Source organism: Talpa occidentalis, unplaced genomic scaffold (genome assembly GCF_014898055.3).
Source record: "Talpa occidentalis isolate TD23 unplaced genomic scaffold, MPIMG_talOcc4v2.1 talOcc4.4, whole genome shotgun sequence".
Taxonomy (NCBI): domain Eukaryota; kingdom Metazoa; phylum Chordata; class Mammalia; order Eulipotyphla; family Talpidae; genus Talpa; species Talpa occidentalis.
The window spans coordinates 42,517,567-42,535,806 of record NW_023604295.1 but is presented as its reverse complement, the minus strand read 5'-3'; the positions used below and the strand labels follow the sequence as shown (position 1 = coordinate 42,535,806).

The 18,240-nt window shown below is 48.2% G+C and overlaps 1 protein-coding gene across 2 annotated transcripts in view; it reads right to left on the bottom strand.

Annotated features, from left to right (window-relative positions):
• HEG1 (heart development protein with EGF like domains 1) overlaps nucleotides 1–9,064 on the bottom strand; it is an 87,657-nt gene extending 78,593 nt beyond the window's left edge. For both annotated transcript variants that reach the window (XM_037525405.2, XM_054700502.1), the window contains exon 1: nucleotides 8,752–9,064. In XM_037525405.2, coding sequence (XP_037381302.1) covers nucleotides 8,752–9,064 — 313 coding nt within the window. The remainder of the gene's footprint in view (nucleotides 1–8,751) is intronic.
• Nucleotides 9,065–18,240: the final 9,176 nt, after the last annotated feature.

Genomic DNA, 18,240 nt, shown 5'->3' with positions numbered 1-18,240 from the left:
TTGGCATGCCTTTTACCCAGCCACTTTGCCAAAGCTCCACCTGCCTGCCAGCCAGATGGAGTCACACTTAGCAGAACCACCATGGAGAGCCTGCCTGACACTCTGGAGGGGCCATGTCCATCAAGCTTCCTGCAAAGTCAATCACCCACCAAAACATCCTCTCTTCAACTCCCCTCAGACCAGAGGCTGAGGTAGAGACCCAGAGGCTTCCAGAAATGGGGTTAGCAAAGCGATGCTGTGACTGACCACTCCTAGCACACACACTTGCCCACAGAATACACACCATCAGAAGATATCTGAGTGGCAAAGAAAGGAGAAAGGTGCTTTGTTTCCATCAAAATGCACAATGACAAACAGGATGTGGTGAGAGCTATATAATCACACTGCTGGAAAAAAGCATAATTTGGTACAATTCTAGGAGACCATTTGGTAGCATTGTCAGGAATCTTAAAATTTTCTACACCCAAGAACTAACACTAGTCAGAGACAAATACAAAAACTAAAGCACAAAGATATTTACCTTGGCATTATTTTTGACTGTGGAAAAACTGGAAACCGTCTATAAAACCAATGAAGAAATAGCCACAAAAAGTTATCGTATTATGAACAGTATCAATTCTGGATATTCATACGAATATACACATGGTTAGGTATGTATTGTGTTCCAGATAAATGGGAAATAACAATTGCTAATGTTTTAGTACATTTCCAATTGTTGGTATATAGGAGATACTTTGTTTCTGTTACTTCTCTGTAACTTGCAAATTGTACATAATAAGCACATGAAACTTTCATAACCAGAAAAATAAATACTAAATCTTTAAAAAGCAAAGACAACCACGCAGCTCGGAAAAGCCATAATTCAAACACTTTATCCTCAACATAAATAAAAAATTTCACCTCACAGTCTCACTGTTGACTGATGGGGCAAAGGAGGTTTCTCTGGGCTGAGGGTCTCTGTTCTGACAGGGGAAACAAATGTTGGGGGCGAGGGGCCTTCTATACGGCAGAGACATCCCCACCCTGTGACAGCTCCAGGCCAAACAAGGGAAACAAGAACACAAAAAGCAAAAGGTAAACACTCCAGGGATGTGTATATATCAAAATCCTTGACTCCGGCAGTCCCCCCCCCACCCCCCGCTGAGCACCAGCCCAGGCACCCCAGGACTTCACCCCAGGACTACACCCCATGCTGGAGTGAGGATGCAAGACTCTCTGCTCCAGTGGCAATTCCTCTGCCTTCGCCTTCGCCCTCACTCAAAGAAAGCTGTGCAGTCCACCATTCCATTGCTCTGGAGGTGAAGTATGAGGGTGGCATTGGCTAGACTAGCCCATGGTCTAATGATCTGGGGACACAAAGGCAACTCAGAGAGATACCACTGCAAGCATACATTCTTCTTTCCACCTCCAACTGTTGTATCTAGGTCCATTTTCCCCTTTGCAATCATTAATTCAACACATACCACGAAAGCATACCATGTTTTGGATACCACACTAGCAATGGCTTCCTAACCTTCAAGTCCCCTCATCTTCCCACAGTCTATTCTCCACATCACTTCTCTGCTTAAAACCCCTCCATGGCACCTAGAAGAAAATCTGACCTCCTCACCATGATTCTCTCGATGCTGTGGCCTGACCTTCCTTATTTCCAATCCTGAAACACGGAAGCTCAGCGCCAATGGCTTTGCTCTGGCCATTCCCTCTGCCTGGAAGGCTCGTTCCATTACAAAAACAGGCGGACACCATGTGCCCAGCTCCAAGACAAGGAACCTGGTATGTATAAACAACTGTCTGGTGAGATTAGAGGGGGAGAGTAGAGCAAGAAAGGCCAGAGGGCTGGCAAGGTAGACTGTATATTCCAGCAGGGGGCCTGGATTTTATTCTAATCACAATGCAAAGCCTTTGAAGGATTTTCAGCCACAGAGTGATGTGACCTGGATTACATTTTAAGAAGGTCACTCTGGCTTCTGTGAGTAGGGATTAGCGGGAGAGCATAAGTGAACCCGAGGAACAGAGAAGAGTCATGAAGATGCAGAAAGCAGATTAACAACATATTCTGGAAACAGACTCAACTGGAGTTGCCAAAAAACAAACAAAAAAAAAAGATGCAGAGGATAAAGAAAGAAGAGGAATGGAGAGTGACCTCTAGGCTTGTCATTTAATAACTAAGTAGGCCACATTGCCAATTCCTGACATGGAAAGAACTGGGTGTTGACAAAAGGTTATGGGGGGAGAATCAAAGGTTCTGGATCTCTCAGGTTTTTGTCTCTCACGTCTAAACTTTGCCCAGGAAGGTCGGCATCTGCCGTTTCCCACAATAAGTAGACGTCTTCCGGCACTCTCAGAGGCCCCACTAAACTTCTCAAGATCCAGTTAACAGCCTTTGCTCAGGCCTCCTTCTCCCCAACTTCCTTTTCCTTCTGACTTGGCTAGTTCCCGAAAAGACTGCAAGGGCAAGCAGATACATGGGAACATGCATGGAACTTCACAGACCTTCACATTTTATACATAAACTGTGCATAATGTTCAAATCAAGCTAGTACACGGCCAGCCTCCAAACTGCCCAGGCCTCACTTGGTCTTCAGTCTGGGGGGTCCTGGGGGGCATCACTTCCTCCTACCGTCTACACTGGAGGCTGTGACTCTGTCAGAGCTGGCTCCCTTCTCTGGTGGCTTCAACTGTTATCACTCTGCAGAATCTGGTCCTGACCTCTCCCTGGTTCAGTTCCATATGCTCAGCTATCCACAAACTACTTACAGAGGGCCAGGCTGAAATCTTCACAGTCAACATGCCTCAAATTGATGTAGCCTCTTCAATGGCTACCAGGTCGTCTCTATCACTCAATATGCCAGGCAGTTTCCCGATCCTCCTGCTTTGTTTTTATTCTGGCCTTTTCATCACTCCCTCTATTGCCACTACCCCCAATCTAGTCTCTGCCCCGTTTTCAGTCTTGTGCTCCCAACATACTGATGCAACAGCTGCCAGCATTCGGTGTTTCTGAAATAACAAGTGGGCAGTGACAAAGGCAGAGCTGTATGTGGTTCACCACGAGGCCCAGCACCAAGCACAAGTGAACAATAGATAAGCAAACAATAGCGCTCCTTCCTAGAAAGCCATTATGGGCGCGTTGGCGTGGAAGGCCCACTAAAGCCCTTACAATCTGCCCTAATCCTCTTTTCAAGCCTGTCTTCAATGACTCAAGTTATTCTGGAGCCTGACTAGTCTCCCCAAGTCATGTCCCCAGTCCTTCTGCCTGTCGACACCTCCATTTAACAAGTGTTGAGCTGTTCAACATTTGGGGTTTTGTTAATGCCAATATCCTCCCCATCTTTCTGTCCATCTATATCCTAGCCAACTGTCAAAAGCTAAGTCAACGCCTTCCTTCTCCAAGGAGTCTACCTGGATGACCCAACCCCAGCTGTCTCTGCACCCCTGAGCACTTCAGCCCCTCTCTATCCACACTCTTCTCCTGGTCAGTACAGTCTTTGTGACGGTCCTTCAATTGTCAATCACCAATGCATCTTTATTTTGCAATGTTGATTTTCGTGTTCCAACAAGACTGCGTGTTCCCTGGGAGCAGGGGAGACATGCACTGCAACCCACGTATCACTTGGCACAGGCCCCCACACGTGGAAAGTGCTCAGTAAATATTTCCTGATTTACAAACGTGACAAGACTGAGACATCTGCCACACTCCCACAAAAGAGGGAAAAGACAGGACAGAAACATCTTTGTTTCTGTCTACACAGATGAATGGTGAGTGGGTAGGAAAGGGCATAGACATTAAAAAGAAAGCAATTTTACAGCTTCTGAATAATAGTACCATTTAACCTGTCCTAATGAATAGGTATTCATAACAACGACCTCATAGGATCAGCCATGTCTCAGGAGAGAGTCCATTAAGAATGTCAGCAATTCATTTCAGTTTGGTTGTTAATTAGTGTAGCCGCCCCTGTCATCAAAAACATATGAACTGGTGTATAAATAGGACATAATTCACAATCTTTATAGAAAATACCATGTCATGCATGTATAAAGATTTTTCATCTTGTCTGAAGCTTTGATCTCTTTGCCGAAGGTTATATCATCTCCTCGTCCCATCCCCCATCCCAATTCAATAGCTAATCTCCCCAAAAAGGCAAGGGACAGAAGATGAGAGAAAGTGAGGAAGGAAGAATGACTAGCTGGAAAGGACCTTAGAGATCTAGAACAATTCTCTACCCATTTAACAGATGATAAAATTGAGATTGCGTGAATATGGAAAAGGCAAATGGATTTTATTGAAACTGATTTAAATTTTGCCCCCTCCATTTAATGTGTGTTCCATCTATACCCAGACTTCAGGATTGTTTTTTTGTTTTTGTTTTTTAAAGATCTATTTATTTATGCATACAAGAGCTGGGGGAGAGAGGCCAGAGATGCTGGGAGAGAGACAGAGTGGGGAACAGAACAGGCAGACTGACTGAAATACACTGCTGAGGGGAGCAGCAGGCGAGACAGAAGAGGTCTGCCTCGCCATGTGGGTTTCTCCCTGGCTGGCCAGGGATCGAACTCATGCTGCATCGGGGATCGAATTCATGCTACAGAGGCTGTGGATTGCTTCATAGTGCGGTGCTTAACCCCTTGCACCACCAGGGAGGCCCTTCAGGATTGTTTTGAGGGTTAAATGGAACGGGGAATGTGAAAGCTCCTACTACAGTAGGAGCTCAAAGACTGGAAGTCTAAAGAGGCAACAAAATTAATCTCCCTGTTGCTTCCCTAGGATTCTCTGAAGGGAGGAACATTAATTACAACCAAAACCTCTGTTCATACAAAAGGGTGCTGGGGGCAAAGGGAAGCAACCGAGGAAGGCAGTAAGTGGCTAACAAAACCGCAGCTACCATCTGTTCTTTGCTTTCTTTCTGGGCGTCTCTAAGTCGACAACAAGTTAACTCCAAGAATGCTCACTCACTCTCACTCACTGTTTCAGCCAGCTGGGCGGGTGCTGGAAGGCACCAAGGGATCACTGGGAGGGCAGTGGCTCCTTCCCTAGCTCTCCAGGGCTGGGGATGCAGTGACTACCCAGCTGGGCATGAAACACCTTTCATTCTCCTCCACCCACACCAGTCATCTTTCGGGCAGAAAATATCAGGCCAGCATTTGCACACATGCCAAAGGAAGCAATAAAAGGGTTCTTGCAAGATTAAAAGGATGTGGTTTTTAAACACACACACCATGAAGAGTCCCTTTCCCCGCACCCCTCCTGCTATTGGGGGTACTTTCCATTTCTCAGGAATTCCCACACTCACCACCACCCCCAGCCTCTGTCAGGGCAGAGTGGCCACACTCCTGGAGTGGAACCCGTCTCTCCTGCCTGCCGGGCTGCCTCTTACCCAGCCCAGGTCTTCCCCACACTGTGGAATGGCTCTCCCAGCAGCTAAAGCTAAATGACGAAACTGGCTCACAAAGTTACAGCGATCCCAGCGACAGCTATGAAACAGCTCAGAAGGGGCTGGGTTTGCAGCGCTTCCTTTCCTCCAGGGAGCTGCATTTTTCTAAGATTATTATTCCTTGGGCTGACTGCTCAGCTACTCAGCGTCATTTCCCCTCTGGGTGGGAAAGTTTTCTCCTTCTGCATTGATTTCCAATATGACAAAACCTCCCACTCCTACCCCTCACCTGTAGATCTCACAAGGAAAGCACAGCCTATGGATGGCAAAATCATGCATGGTATATGAACTTTAGCATTCAGAAAGGCTCAGAAGCCCCAATTCGTAAAAAAGAAACACTGGAAAAAAAGAAAACCTCAAGGAAGCATCCTCTCTATCTCTACTGGCTGAAACCCCAGCAATAAACTTCAGCTAAACAGCCAGCAGGGTGATAGGTGAGCACAAAAGCTAAACAATGGCCTACACAAAGAGGGGGGCAAAGAGAGGAGGCAGCCGGCTGTCCAGGACTGGCCGCCTAATGCAGCAAACAACCCACAGACCACATGTAATTGAAGTTACTCAACAGTGAAGAACTTGAGCTCTGCCAAAAGGAGGAAAAGGACTAGCAATAGCACCAGGGATGGAGAGGACATCTCTGGTTCTTGCCGCTGACATCCATGTATTTTGAAACCTAATGCTGGAGGACCAGATGCTGACCACCAGCATCTGCAAAAGGGCTGCATTTGCCAACAAGCAAATGAAGCCCATTATTTGTAAGACTTGGGCTCATTACGAGCAGAGTGAGCATCTCCCAAAACACAAAATGTTGATGCAGAACTGGATGGTCATCTGTTAGAGGGGCTAAGAGGGCAGACATGAGGCACAGTATGGACCACATGGCTTCTGGAGGTCCTTTTAGCATTGCGATTTTGCTGCCTTGGGAATTAGCTGCTGTACCTAATACATGGTGATCAATCAAGAGTCCAAAGAAAACCCTCAGAGGGTGTTAGGAAACTCAGACTTGTTAAAATCACTTAAGACTGAATTTCTTGTTCATTGTTTTTTTTAATCCCCCAAGAGACATTATTGGAGCCACCACCAGAAAATAAGCACAGTTCATACCTGGATCCCGAGCCATGTTAGTAGCTCCTAGCAGTTTTCAATGGGCAGTCAATTTCACCTCTTCTAATCTCACCTTTCTAATCTCCCTCCTAAGGTGCAGTCTTAGCTCAGCACAGGAGTAGGTATTCCTTAGGCAGTCTTTGTGAGGGCCCAAGGGAGACCCTCTTAGGGAAGAGAAGCTTTGGACACTCCTCCCTACCTGCTCTCTGGAACTTTCCTGGCATTCTTCTAGTGCCTCAGCACCTGAAGCCTCCACAGCTCTCACCTCCCCAAAATGAATCAAACTGAAAGATTGCAAAGCCAAGTTTAGCAATGTTACCTGCTACACCAGGGAGAAAATGTGGGTCACTTACAGTGGAGGGAACCTGACTAGGCAAAGAAAATCAGCTCCAGTTCTTCCCTGCTGAGTTCCCTAAGCCAAATGCCTCCCTGAGCCAGCACCCCTCCCTGTAACATAGTTCTCTGCCATCTGTGGGGATTCCCAGCCACAAGAGAAGGAAAGATATCTACCAGCCTCATCCATCCAGGGTTCCTGAGTGCAGTATCCTTCCACCCACCCACTAACAAGACTGGGGCACCGCAGCTAAGAAAGCTGACGACCAGCCAGAGAAGCTCCCTTTTGTTCCTGGGCGTCTCCTCTGAAATGGCCTCAAGCCCAGGCACCCCACTCTCTATTTAGAAAGCTCACAGCCACACAGGTACTCCTTGATAAGAGAAAGTCAGGAAGTATTCACTTTTATGTTCTAGATTCCTTTTATGTTCTAGAGTCCTTTCTGAGGAACTTAAAACAATGTAAGTCATCTAATTCAGAGTCACTGTGGGTGTGTCTTCTTTCTCCTCTCCCTCTCCTCGCTATTTCCCAATCTGGGACCAGTGATTTAGAAATTCACAAGAATGAGGCATTTTGTAATAATGAATTACTACGGAATATGGAGTTGAGTTTTTACTGGGGGACCTGACTTTTTTTTTTTTTTTTAATTTTTTCTTATTCAATCAGAAGAAGCATCCCTAGGTTCAACGAAGCAAGCTAATTCACATACTAGAACAACGTTGGTGTAATATGAGAAACAAATGAATTGTCAATTTGACAGATGCAATTTTCTCAACCTTCACTCAACCTCCAAATCAATACCTAGTGGTGCAAACAATCTTGCTTCTCCAGGATAAGCCCCAGAGAGTGCACGCCTTGTGTCACTCACAGGAAGGCAATGGCTACCATCACCACATTGCTGACTTTGTTCAAAGCACTTTCCATCTATTTTTACTTTCATTTTGTCACATCATCACTAGGAAGCTAGAACTAACAGGGGCTATTACTTCCATTTCATAGATGAAGAAACTGAGGTCACAGGAGGTGACATTCCCAAGAGATCACACTGGTATTTGGTATTATGGTGGGAATTCCACTTGATCCTCAGCATTTCTCCCAGCCCCAAAGAAGGAAACTGAGTAAAAGGTGGGAAGCAGGTGAGAGCCCACCCGCCCCTCCATAGCGACAGGCAGAGGCTCTGCATGGAGCAGTAGCTCCCTGGGAAAAGAAAGGGAAAGCAAAGTCTCAGGCACAGTCCTGTGTCTGCATTTGCCTAGCAGGGATGGATCTTAGAATCCACCACTGCACCCCAAGCCCCCAGCCCCTCAGCTCTGAGGGTGAGCCCAGGAGTATTTTGTTTCCAGCGACATCCTTTGTCTTAACACTACTCTTAGTCCCAGAACTCTTTAAAAATCTGGTATTTGTGTTTGAAAATCAGAGCTCTGTACCTGGAGGGGCCACTTCTGTGCCTCTAGGCACTGGAGGGGAGGGGAGGCAAAGAAAGGAATTGAAGAAAGGACTGGCCGGATGTTATCAGCTCGAGGTAAGAGGGGAGCTCTGAAAGATCTTCTTCTCTCTTCTTAAAGAGTTCACTGCACGTGAGTGTGGGCGGGGGGTGTGGGGGTGCGGCCACCCCATGTGAGATAACTTTTCTCCCAAGGGTGAGGGGGCTGAACAAGATGGTCACACCCCCCAGTGCAGCCACCGGAGAAAGCACCTAAGAAATCAGGTCCCCCCACCCCCACCCGCTGCCCTTCCCCTCCGCCCACCCTCAGGCTCCCACCCGCGCGGGCCGGCGGAGTCCCCACCCGGCCAACCGCGCCGAGGGGCCTAGGGCTGGGGATGCAGGGGGGGCGCGCTCACGCCCCCAGCCGGGGCTCGCCGGGCGCCTTCCTCCCGGCTCTCACTCACCCGCGCTCCTGCCTCGGGGGACCCGGCCCGAGGGTCCCCGCCGCGTCGCGGCGCCCGGCGCGGGGGCCAGCTGGCTGGGGTCAGGGGGCGCGGGCCCGCGGCGCTCCCGGGGCGGCTTGGGCGGCGGCTGCAGCTCGCGCTCCGGGCCGGGCTCCGGGGGCCGCGCCAGCGGGGTGCCCGCCAGGGGTGCCCGGCTCGGCGCGCGGCGGGCCAAGGGGGGCGGCTGGCCCCGCGTCCCGGGGGGGGCCGGCAGCAGCAGCAGCAGCAGCAGCAGAAGCGGCGGCGGCCACCGTGCGGCGCGCGGCAAGGCCATGGTGGCGGCGCCCGCTGGTGCTCACATGCCCGGCGCGCGCGGGGCGCGGGGGGCGCGGGGCGCGGGGCCGAGGGACGCGGGCGGCGGGTGCCGCGCGGGGCCGGGGAAGTGAGCGAAGTGAGGCTGCGAGGGGAGTCCCCGCCTCAAAAGTTGTGGGTCGCCGCGGGAGGGCGGCCGGGGGCCGGGCGGGCGCGGGGAGGCGGCCCCGGCGCCGCTCCATGCTAATTAGCCCGGGCGGGTCGCGGGGCGGGCGGCTCCTCCTCGGGGTGACATCAGCGGCCGAGGGCGGCCGGGCCCGGCGGGGAGCGGGCAGGAAGGGGGCGGGGGCCGGCCTGGGGCTGGGGAGTGAAGTGCACAGAGGCAGGACGCACGGGACGGACACACGCACACGCACACACCATTAGTATTGTTTGGCCATTTGGAGAAAAATGAAAGAAACCGAGTCTTCCGAATCAGGCACAAGAATTTTCCAACTCCTTAAACGCACAGTGAAAGGGAGGAAAGCTGATACTGGGCAACGTGATTAGCATTAACCACTTTCTAGAAAGTGCCTATAGACTGTTCCCCTGCACCCCACCCTGGCGTGGTCGCTTGTCCCTGCTAAATGCTGACAGCCCGCCTTCCCCCACTACTCCAGGCCCCGGGGCCCGGGCTGAGTTTGCTGTTGCCAAGTCTAAAGCCTCACCCTCTGGCCAATGCAAAGTCATTTTATTCTCCCCCTCACCGCCCACCACCCTCCCGCGTGCTCTCCAGCCTGGATTCCATCCCCATCACCATCACTGCCTTTGGCTCACACCAGAGTTCTGTAGAAGTGTCACCATCAGGACACCCTAACAGGCCCCAGGGAAAAGAAAACTGAATTCAGGCGTGGTGGGGGCAAATTCATAATCAGGAGAAAGTCTGCAGATGGCAAATTAAACAGAAGGAGGCATAGAGATTACTGAATTTTAAATGGAAACCTTCAGGGGAGAGATTCAAAGATTTAGAGGAAACAAATTTTCTTGGTAAAGCTCCCTTTGTGTCCTCTCCCTTCCCAGTAAATAAGCAATAAAATGTCTTAATTTAGGACTGCGACCCTCTTCATTTCTAGGTGAAGAGAGAAGGGCTCAAATAGTAAAATAACTTGCTCAAAATTCTAAAGATTTTTGACCCAAGGATTAAGAGATTTATTTGTGAATGGCCATGTGACATCATTAATTCCCATCCCCTTATTTAGAATTTGCAATAATCCAATGTCTCAACTAAAATGAAGATGGGAGCTCCTTAAGGAACTTTAGGAGCCCCGGTCTGACCACCAGATTTAGATGTTCAGGAAAAACTGAGTATGGATTTAACTTTTGGGCTTTGTCTCCACCCCACTTCTCTGCTCCTTTCTGTTGCTGTCACCACAGGGGATGAGCAGATCATGGTATGCAGGAAGCTGTAGATGGACCCTATGATCACTCAGTCCAAGTCACTGACAGAAAGCACCAATGTTCTGTAGAAACAAGCTCCCCTTAAATAAGAGTGTGAAGAGTAACTTTGGTTTTATTTTATTTTGCTTTTAAAGAACGATAAAACAAATCCAACTTTCCAGGGCTCTCACATGGAATTTCCAGATCTTTCCAAGAAAATACATATAATAACCACCCCCCCCATAAGTAAGAGTTTGTTCTCATGGTCCCAGCTCAACCTCTTCAGATCTTCCTCTCATATTAATAGGGAGGACTGCCCAGCTGCCCAGATTTAGCCAGACAAACCCCAATAAGCCAAGAAACTGTGCTCAGAAGTATGATCACTAACACGGCTTCCCTTAACAGAGTACATTTCACATAGTGCTAGTTATGCTCCCAGACAATGAGTAAGGTTTAAGGGTTTAAATGCCCTCACATTCTGGATCCTCCTGGAGAATCTGCCTTCACTACCAACATCAATAGAACAAGACCCCAGCACACATGTCCCTTCCAATAGTTTGTCTTTAAGAGAAACATCCAAGTCCAAGGTAACTATCAGCTGGGTAGAGCTTAACCTGTGGGTTAAGAGAGAGAGACACAGATGGGACATGGAAAGATCAAGCACGGTGAAGATGGACCTTAACACTTTTGCTTCTCCTCCTAGGACTGAACAAGGCAGGAAGAGCCTTGGAAAGAGTAGCCAGTTTTGGTTTTAGAGCCCTTGCTTCTTAACCTGACTATACAACTGTTGAAATGTGTGATCTTAGCTTCAGCTTCCTCATCCATAAAATGAAGATTGCCCTAGATGATTGGAAAGAAGGGCTCCATCTCTGATGGTCTTGGGTTGATAAAGACCTTCCAAGAAAAGCAAGGATGTATGAAACAAGTGTCTAAAGACATGTGTGGTGTTTCCTGCCCAGAGATAGAAAAGTCCAGACAAGATTTTTGGTCATCTCAGATAGCTCAGAAGAGGCCTTATCTGGAGGCAGGGGATAAATGAAATAATGTCTCCAATCCACTCCAGCCCTACCTGTCTTCTGATCTAAAACAATACAGGAGGGAAAAGCCAGATCAGACCAAATTCCAGGCTGAGAGAGTTAGAAGTCAGGCATTCCTAACCTGGGAGCGAGGGCATCCAAAGTGACAATAAACTCTGCATTGGGGCCACTGGTCTCCACAATCCTATATTGCAGGTAGTTAGAGCTTTTGCATAGGCTTTCCTATTCCTCCTTGTGTTAGTAGATTAGGTTTAAGCTAGGCCACAGCTACAAATAGCCCCCCCAATGCCTGCCATCTTCTAATGGATGGCTTCCAAAGCTGTCCTTGTAATTGACATATCAATCAATGTGCACATGGGGATTCTGATGGGCCATCACTAGAGCTTGGGGCAGGTATCACTTCCTCTACATTCCACCAGAAAGAACATGGTCACCTGGCTCATCAAACTGTAGAGGAGGCTGGGAAATAGTCTAGTTATGAGGGCAGAGAAAGAGAGAGGAGTTTGGGGAGAAGGCTCTGCCCTACTGCTCCCCAATAGGGCAGGGAAAGGAAAGGGAGGGTAAAGGAGGGTCACCATTCTGGCCTCAGTTTCCTCCTTTGTAAAACAAAGGTGTTGAATCAGGAGCTCTCTCAGGGTTCATCTGCTTTAACATTCTGTAGATCTAGTTGGTGATGAAAAGTCCTTCTGCAGCAAAGTAACAAGACTCTTGCTGCAGCATGTCCTCGGCCTTGGAGTCCTCCTCTGCCAAATGGTTGGCCAGTGGAACCCGTTCTGTTCCTGAGCTGTTCTCACTCCTCGGCCAAGTCAAGAGATCTCTATTGACCCCAGTCTCCCCAACTGTACAGTGGGGAGATAAATCATTACCTTTTGCTGCCTCCTGGGGTTGGTCTGACGATATGATGAAATCACAGTCCGGAAGGCCCCAGGAGCACTTTTGACTGAAGTGCTCTACACAGTGTTCTTTTTGTAAGCAGAGCCTTTAATAACACTGCACTCTAAAGAGGCCTGAAGTGTGCCCAGTCTGAGGACAGTGCCCCAGCAGGATTTGTGGTCATGTGGGGTAGCACTGTCATTGCTAGGCATGAAGGGTACTGCTTAACAGTAACACCCCTAGACTCTGGTGACTAGGGTCCCCAAGGGTTGAGAGATCAGTCAATAGACAAGGGGATTGAGCTTCACCTGGGGGTGTTGACCTGGATCAGGCATGACTGTCTCTCCTAGGGAGTCTGACTTGCTCCTTTGCTATGTGTTCAGCATCCTGTTATACCCTGAGTCTGTTTACTCTCCTTTCATCTGCTTGGCCCCTCTCACCTCCACCCTATGAACTGATTTCTGGAACACTCTTGTGCCTCATTCATCTTTATATCCCCAGAACCCATCATACTACCTTCATTATTTTATTTAGTCATTTAACAGATATTTACTGGGTGACTACTCTGTGCCTGGCACTACACTGGGTGTTGGGCCAATCTCAAACTTCATAGAACTTAAAGGTTTGGAGGAAACAGACAGTAATCAAAAGAACGTGAAGTAAATTTGTCTCTTGTGGAAAGGGCCCTGAAGGAGAGCACTTGGAAAGGGAGTTGGAGATTGAGTCACAATCTGCAAGGTCATTAAAGTGTAAGCTGTTAATCAGGCTGAGGAGAGTGGTAGAGTATGTGCAAAGTCCCTGTGGCAGGAGGAATTGGGATAAATGTAAAGGACCAGAAGAAAGCCAACGTGGCTAGAGCACAGAGAATAAAGGAAGGTATAGAGAGAAGAAAATCTGGAGTCTTTGATAGCAAGCATCTTAACCATTAGCAGTTCTGGAAGCTGAAAGTCCAAAATCAAGGGTCAGTAGGGCTATACTCCCTCCGAAGGCTGTAGGAGAGAATTCTTCCGTGCCGCTTCCAAGTGCTGAGTGGTGGCCAAGAAGACTCCGTGGCCCTTGACTTGCAGGCACATCACTGCAGGCTCTACCACCACTGTCACACGGCCTTCTTACAAGGACACCAGGCACTGGGTTGATGGCTCGCTATAATGCACTTTTGTAATAGTGCAATTCCCATAGAAAGGGAAGGTTGCGCGTTTCCTGCCTCACCCAAGGAAGGGTGTGGCTGAACAGTGAGGAGAAGCTAGAAAAGAGTGGGGAAAGGACTGGGAGAAAGGAAGGAAGGAGAAGATTTGAAGGAGGCACAAGGAACAGAGAGACACGTAAAGAAGGGTGCTTGCTTCTTGTACCAGGGACTTGGGGGACATGGAAGGAGAAAGTTGAAAGAGATATGGGTAAGAGTCTTAGGGGGGAGGATGACAGTGACAGCCTTTTCTTGACTTGTATTTTGATTTTGCTCTTTTCCTTTCAGACTTGCTGGCCCCTTTGACCCACAGTTCCCCACCAGAAGGTGCCTTAGACCTGTGCTCAGCTTTTGGGCCTTGGTAGCCCTGCTTTGGGCCAACCCTGTTTAGCTGGGCATTTACCCACCAGGGGATGGGTAACTTTGGGTGCTTCATTTGGAAATTATATTCTTTCTTCTCTTCTATTTTTTTAAAAAGATTTATTTTATTTATTTATGCATTCAAGAGCTGGGGTGTAGGCCATTGACATGGGGATGTGTGTGAAAGGATTCGCCGGAGACAGAGTGGGGAGCAGAACAGGCAGACTAACTAAAATACACTGCTAAGGGGAGCAGTGGGCGAGACAGGAGAGGTCTGCTGTGCTGTGTGGGTCACCTCCCTGGCCAGGGATCAAACTTATGCAGCAGTGGCTGCTGATAGCTTCATAGTACTGAGACTCAACCTCTTGCGCCACCAGGGAAGCCCTTCTCTTCTCTCTATTGCACGCTAATTGTATTAACTTCTTTTCTATTGAAGGTCTTACACACTAAGAATATGTTTTGTCTTCATGTGGTAGATGGCAGAACCGATTAAGAGTGTGCAGGTTTGGGGGTCTCGGGTGCCCCTCAGTCTGCCTACTAAGAGACTGATCTGTTAATTTGATGACATATGCAAAGACCTTCTTTCAAATACAGTCACATTCACAGGTATTAGGGGTTAAGTTTCAAACATCTCCTTTTAGGGACACAATTCTACCCACTACCGTGAAGTTTAGAAAGAGTTGTAGTGTGAGAGAGCTGCCCTGGAACGCCCAGCGCTGTGGAGGGTCCCCCTGAGATAATGGTAAGCAGCACCAGCTATTTTCAGCCTGCTCCTCTCGGCTGACAAGCAGCCTGTGTCCTTGGCCTGAGCTGGGGCACCTCAGGGTTCTCCCACATCAGGGTGGATTCTCTCCGCCAGAAACAGACTTCTGACCTCTCTTGACCCCTCCTCCCTTCCCATCTCAGTTTAGTCAGTCTCCCATGGGTCCTTTCTCTCCCCCAGAGTTCTATCAAGAACGCCTGCAGGCAGGAGCTGCTGAGTTGGCTCTGACACCAGGATTGTAATGGAAGACAGCGTTCAAGCCTCCATGGGACACTAGCTTTTGTTCAGAGCTCCAGGAAGAGTGCCTTGGGGTTTTGACAAAACACCTGAAGGAATAAACCCATATCCTTATTTTTGACTCCTGGAAGAAGCTTTACTGTCCCCCTTCTAGAATATCAGGAATGTAGACCCCAAGCCTAGAGAGGCTGTGCTGCTTCTCCAACACTGGTGCTGGGCTCTGGGGTGTCTGCCATGGAGATCCAAGGTGAGAACGTAAACACCGCAGTCCCACTGCAAACCGCTGGGCCCTCCTCCAGGGAGGAAGCCTTGCTCACAGCTTGGCCAGGCTCCCAAGCTTCACATACAGCCACCCGAGATCCAGCTTAGACAGCTTGGGGTGGGTCCTTGCATGACCTTCCGTTTCTTGTCTGCCCATCTCAGGGGCCCCTTCCATTCCAAACAACATTCCTCCGATAAAATCGGTTACACACTGTAAACGTCAACAAGCCAGGAACATTCTTAGACGCAACAGGATTCTGATAAAGCCTTCTTATTTTGCAAAAACTTCCAGTATGAAAAATCCTCCCCGGAGCAGGCAGGGAAATTCTTGGGATGCCAGGACACTGGGCAAAGCAGCCAGGGCCTTAGGGAAGGAGCAGACAGCCCAGAGGTGAATTTCCCATTGTGGGGAGAGGAGTCTAGGATACCAGGTGTCACTGCACTCAATCGATCAGTTGGCACTTCCTGAGTGCCAGGTCTGGCCCAGGCAACGTCTTCATGTCACTGCACAGCTCCCCTGCCTGTCAAAAAGCTGCGATGCTCTACTCCCCTCACACCGTCCAGGACAGCCATCAGGTGCAACGTCTGCAGCTTCACCTCTGTGCCAGACTCTCCACCCTCTTCCCCTTGAAGTCCCTTCTGCCTCATTCAGTGGGGCTGGAGCTTTCACCTTCCTCTATGCCACAAGCAGACCCCCAGTCTTTCGGCCATTCTCTGTGTTGCTTTCTGTCCATGAGGGCTGTTTCTGGCATCTCAGCCTCTACTTTTACTCATGTCTCACATTGGTCATGGCACGCCTCCTGGCCCAGGCACTTCTCTACTCAGACTCTCTTTCCCTCTCTTTTTATGCCTTTCTTCTAATCCACTCATCCTCATTGTTTTTCTCCTCTTTTCTGTGTCTTCTCTCTAGCAGACTTCTCTTTAAAGGACTGAATACAACCATATTTGTGGAATAAACTCAATACTCTGGGTTTTACTGTAAAAAGTTAAAGAATATTTGTACTTCCCTATTGTCTGAATTTCATACAAGAGTGTGTACAACTACTGAAAACTTCGCACATGATCACTCATGCATGTGTCTTTTGATGGCATGTATTACATTTCTAACTGGGGAAAAAAACTATTTCCATTTGCAAAGCTGAACATAGCCAAGTACGAAGTTTTATAAAAGGGCTGTGGAGTAGGAAGCAGAACACACACAAGTCTTAGCATTCTGACTTCCCTATTTTCTAGTTCTACAACTTTGAGCCAAACTAACCTCGGTGAGTCTTGATTTTCTCATTTGCAAAATATGGGCAGTAGTAGCAGTCATTGGTAAGCACTACTACCTCACAGGATAACTCACAATCAAATAAGATGATGAATATGAGGGGGCAAAGTGCAATGAAAAAATAAGGTATGAAAGACATAGTGCTATGTCTCTCATGAAGGAAAATACAAACAAACAGTTGCATTATAAGGCCCTTTATTTATCTGCTCTGAAATTTTGAAAAAAGACTTGAACTTGTGACTTCCATTAGACAAAAAAAAATCTCCCCAATTCATGACCCGCTGTACACAATAAAAGAAATATCTCAAAATAGTCTGTCTACAAAGGTCTTTGTTTTCCATGAGCCAATGGGGCCATGTGGCCTGTGTCATCCTTGTTCCCTGTGGTCTTGGTTCATAGCGGTTGAGACCTCTTGGCTTAGATGAACAATAACAACAGCAACAAAAAAAACCCCACTGACTGTTTAAGCTCTAGGGACTAGGGGATAGGGCCAGGGGAGTGATGTGCCCATAGAAGACACTCAGAAGACCAGGACTAGAATCATCTGACACCAGCTCTGTCCACCACCCAGCACTGTCGCCACTCATAAGAAAAGAATCAGACAAGAGTGTGGAACAGGAAACAGGACTCCCTGTATGTTGACACTCAGAGCAAATCTACGGCTCTGTGCTCTCTGCCAACATGGGTCATTTGTTGCTGTGGGGAAGTTGGTGCTGTCCACACGGTGGTATGGAGACAGGTTGGCCACCTACCACAAGCTTCCACCCTGTTCTTCCTCTCCATCCAACTCAAACAAACCCTGCACTCTGAGGCTCACACCCATGAAGGAACTCCCATGACAGTGACAGCCCTGTGCTGGGGTTACAAAACTACAGGGTCCCTGCCCTCGTTTGGGTGGGGAAAGAAATGTGGCCTGAAAGAAATTCAGAAAAGAGCCACATGTGCAAGAGAGGTTCTAAGCAGAAACCCTAGGAGATAGAGAAATGAATGAGAGTCTTGAAAACTAGGCATTAGACTGGAGATTTTTAACACTGGCTGAACATTAGAATGGCCAAGGGAGTTTTTACAAAAACGCTAATGTATGAACTAATTTACCTAGTCAGAATCTCTGGCCAGGGGGCCTAGGTACCAGCATTCTTTAAAAGCACCTCAGGGGGCCTCCCAAGTGGTGCAGTGGGTTGAGCGCAGCATTGTGAAGCTGTCCCCAGCCTCTGCAGCGCGGGTTCAATTCCTGGCCGGCCAGGGAGAAACCCACATGGTGCGGCAGACCGCTCCTGTCTCGCCCACTGCTCCCCTCAGCAGTGTATTTTGTCAGTCTGTCTGTTCTGTTCCCCACTCTGTGTCTGGTGAATCCTCTCACCCTCCTATGCCTCTGGTCTGTACCCCAGCTCTTGTATAAAAATAAATAAATGAAAGAAAGAAAGAGAGAGAAAGAGAGAGAAAGAAAGAAAGAGAGAGAGAGAGAGAGAGAGAGAGAGAGAGAGAGAGAAAGAAAGAAAGAAAGAAAGAAAGAAAGAAAGAAAGAAAGAAAGAAAGAAAGAAAGAAAGAAAGAAAGAAAGAAAGAAAGAAGAAAGAAAAAAGAAAGAAAGAAAAAATCTTTTTTTTAAAAAAAGAAGCTTTATAAAAAAAAAAAAAAAAGCACCTCAGGAGATTCTAATGTGCAGTCAGGGTTGAAAACCACCACTGCCTTAAACTTGGTGTTGTAGGAACTAGAGACCTAGTATTTTAACAGTAGAGGGACATGATCGAAGTGGTTGCTCAAGAAGCATTTATTGAGCTTCTTGAGCTTATTACTGT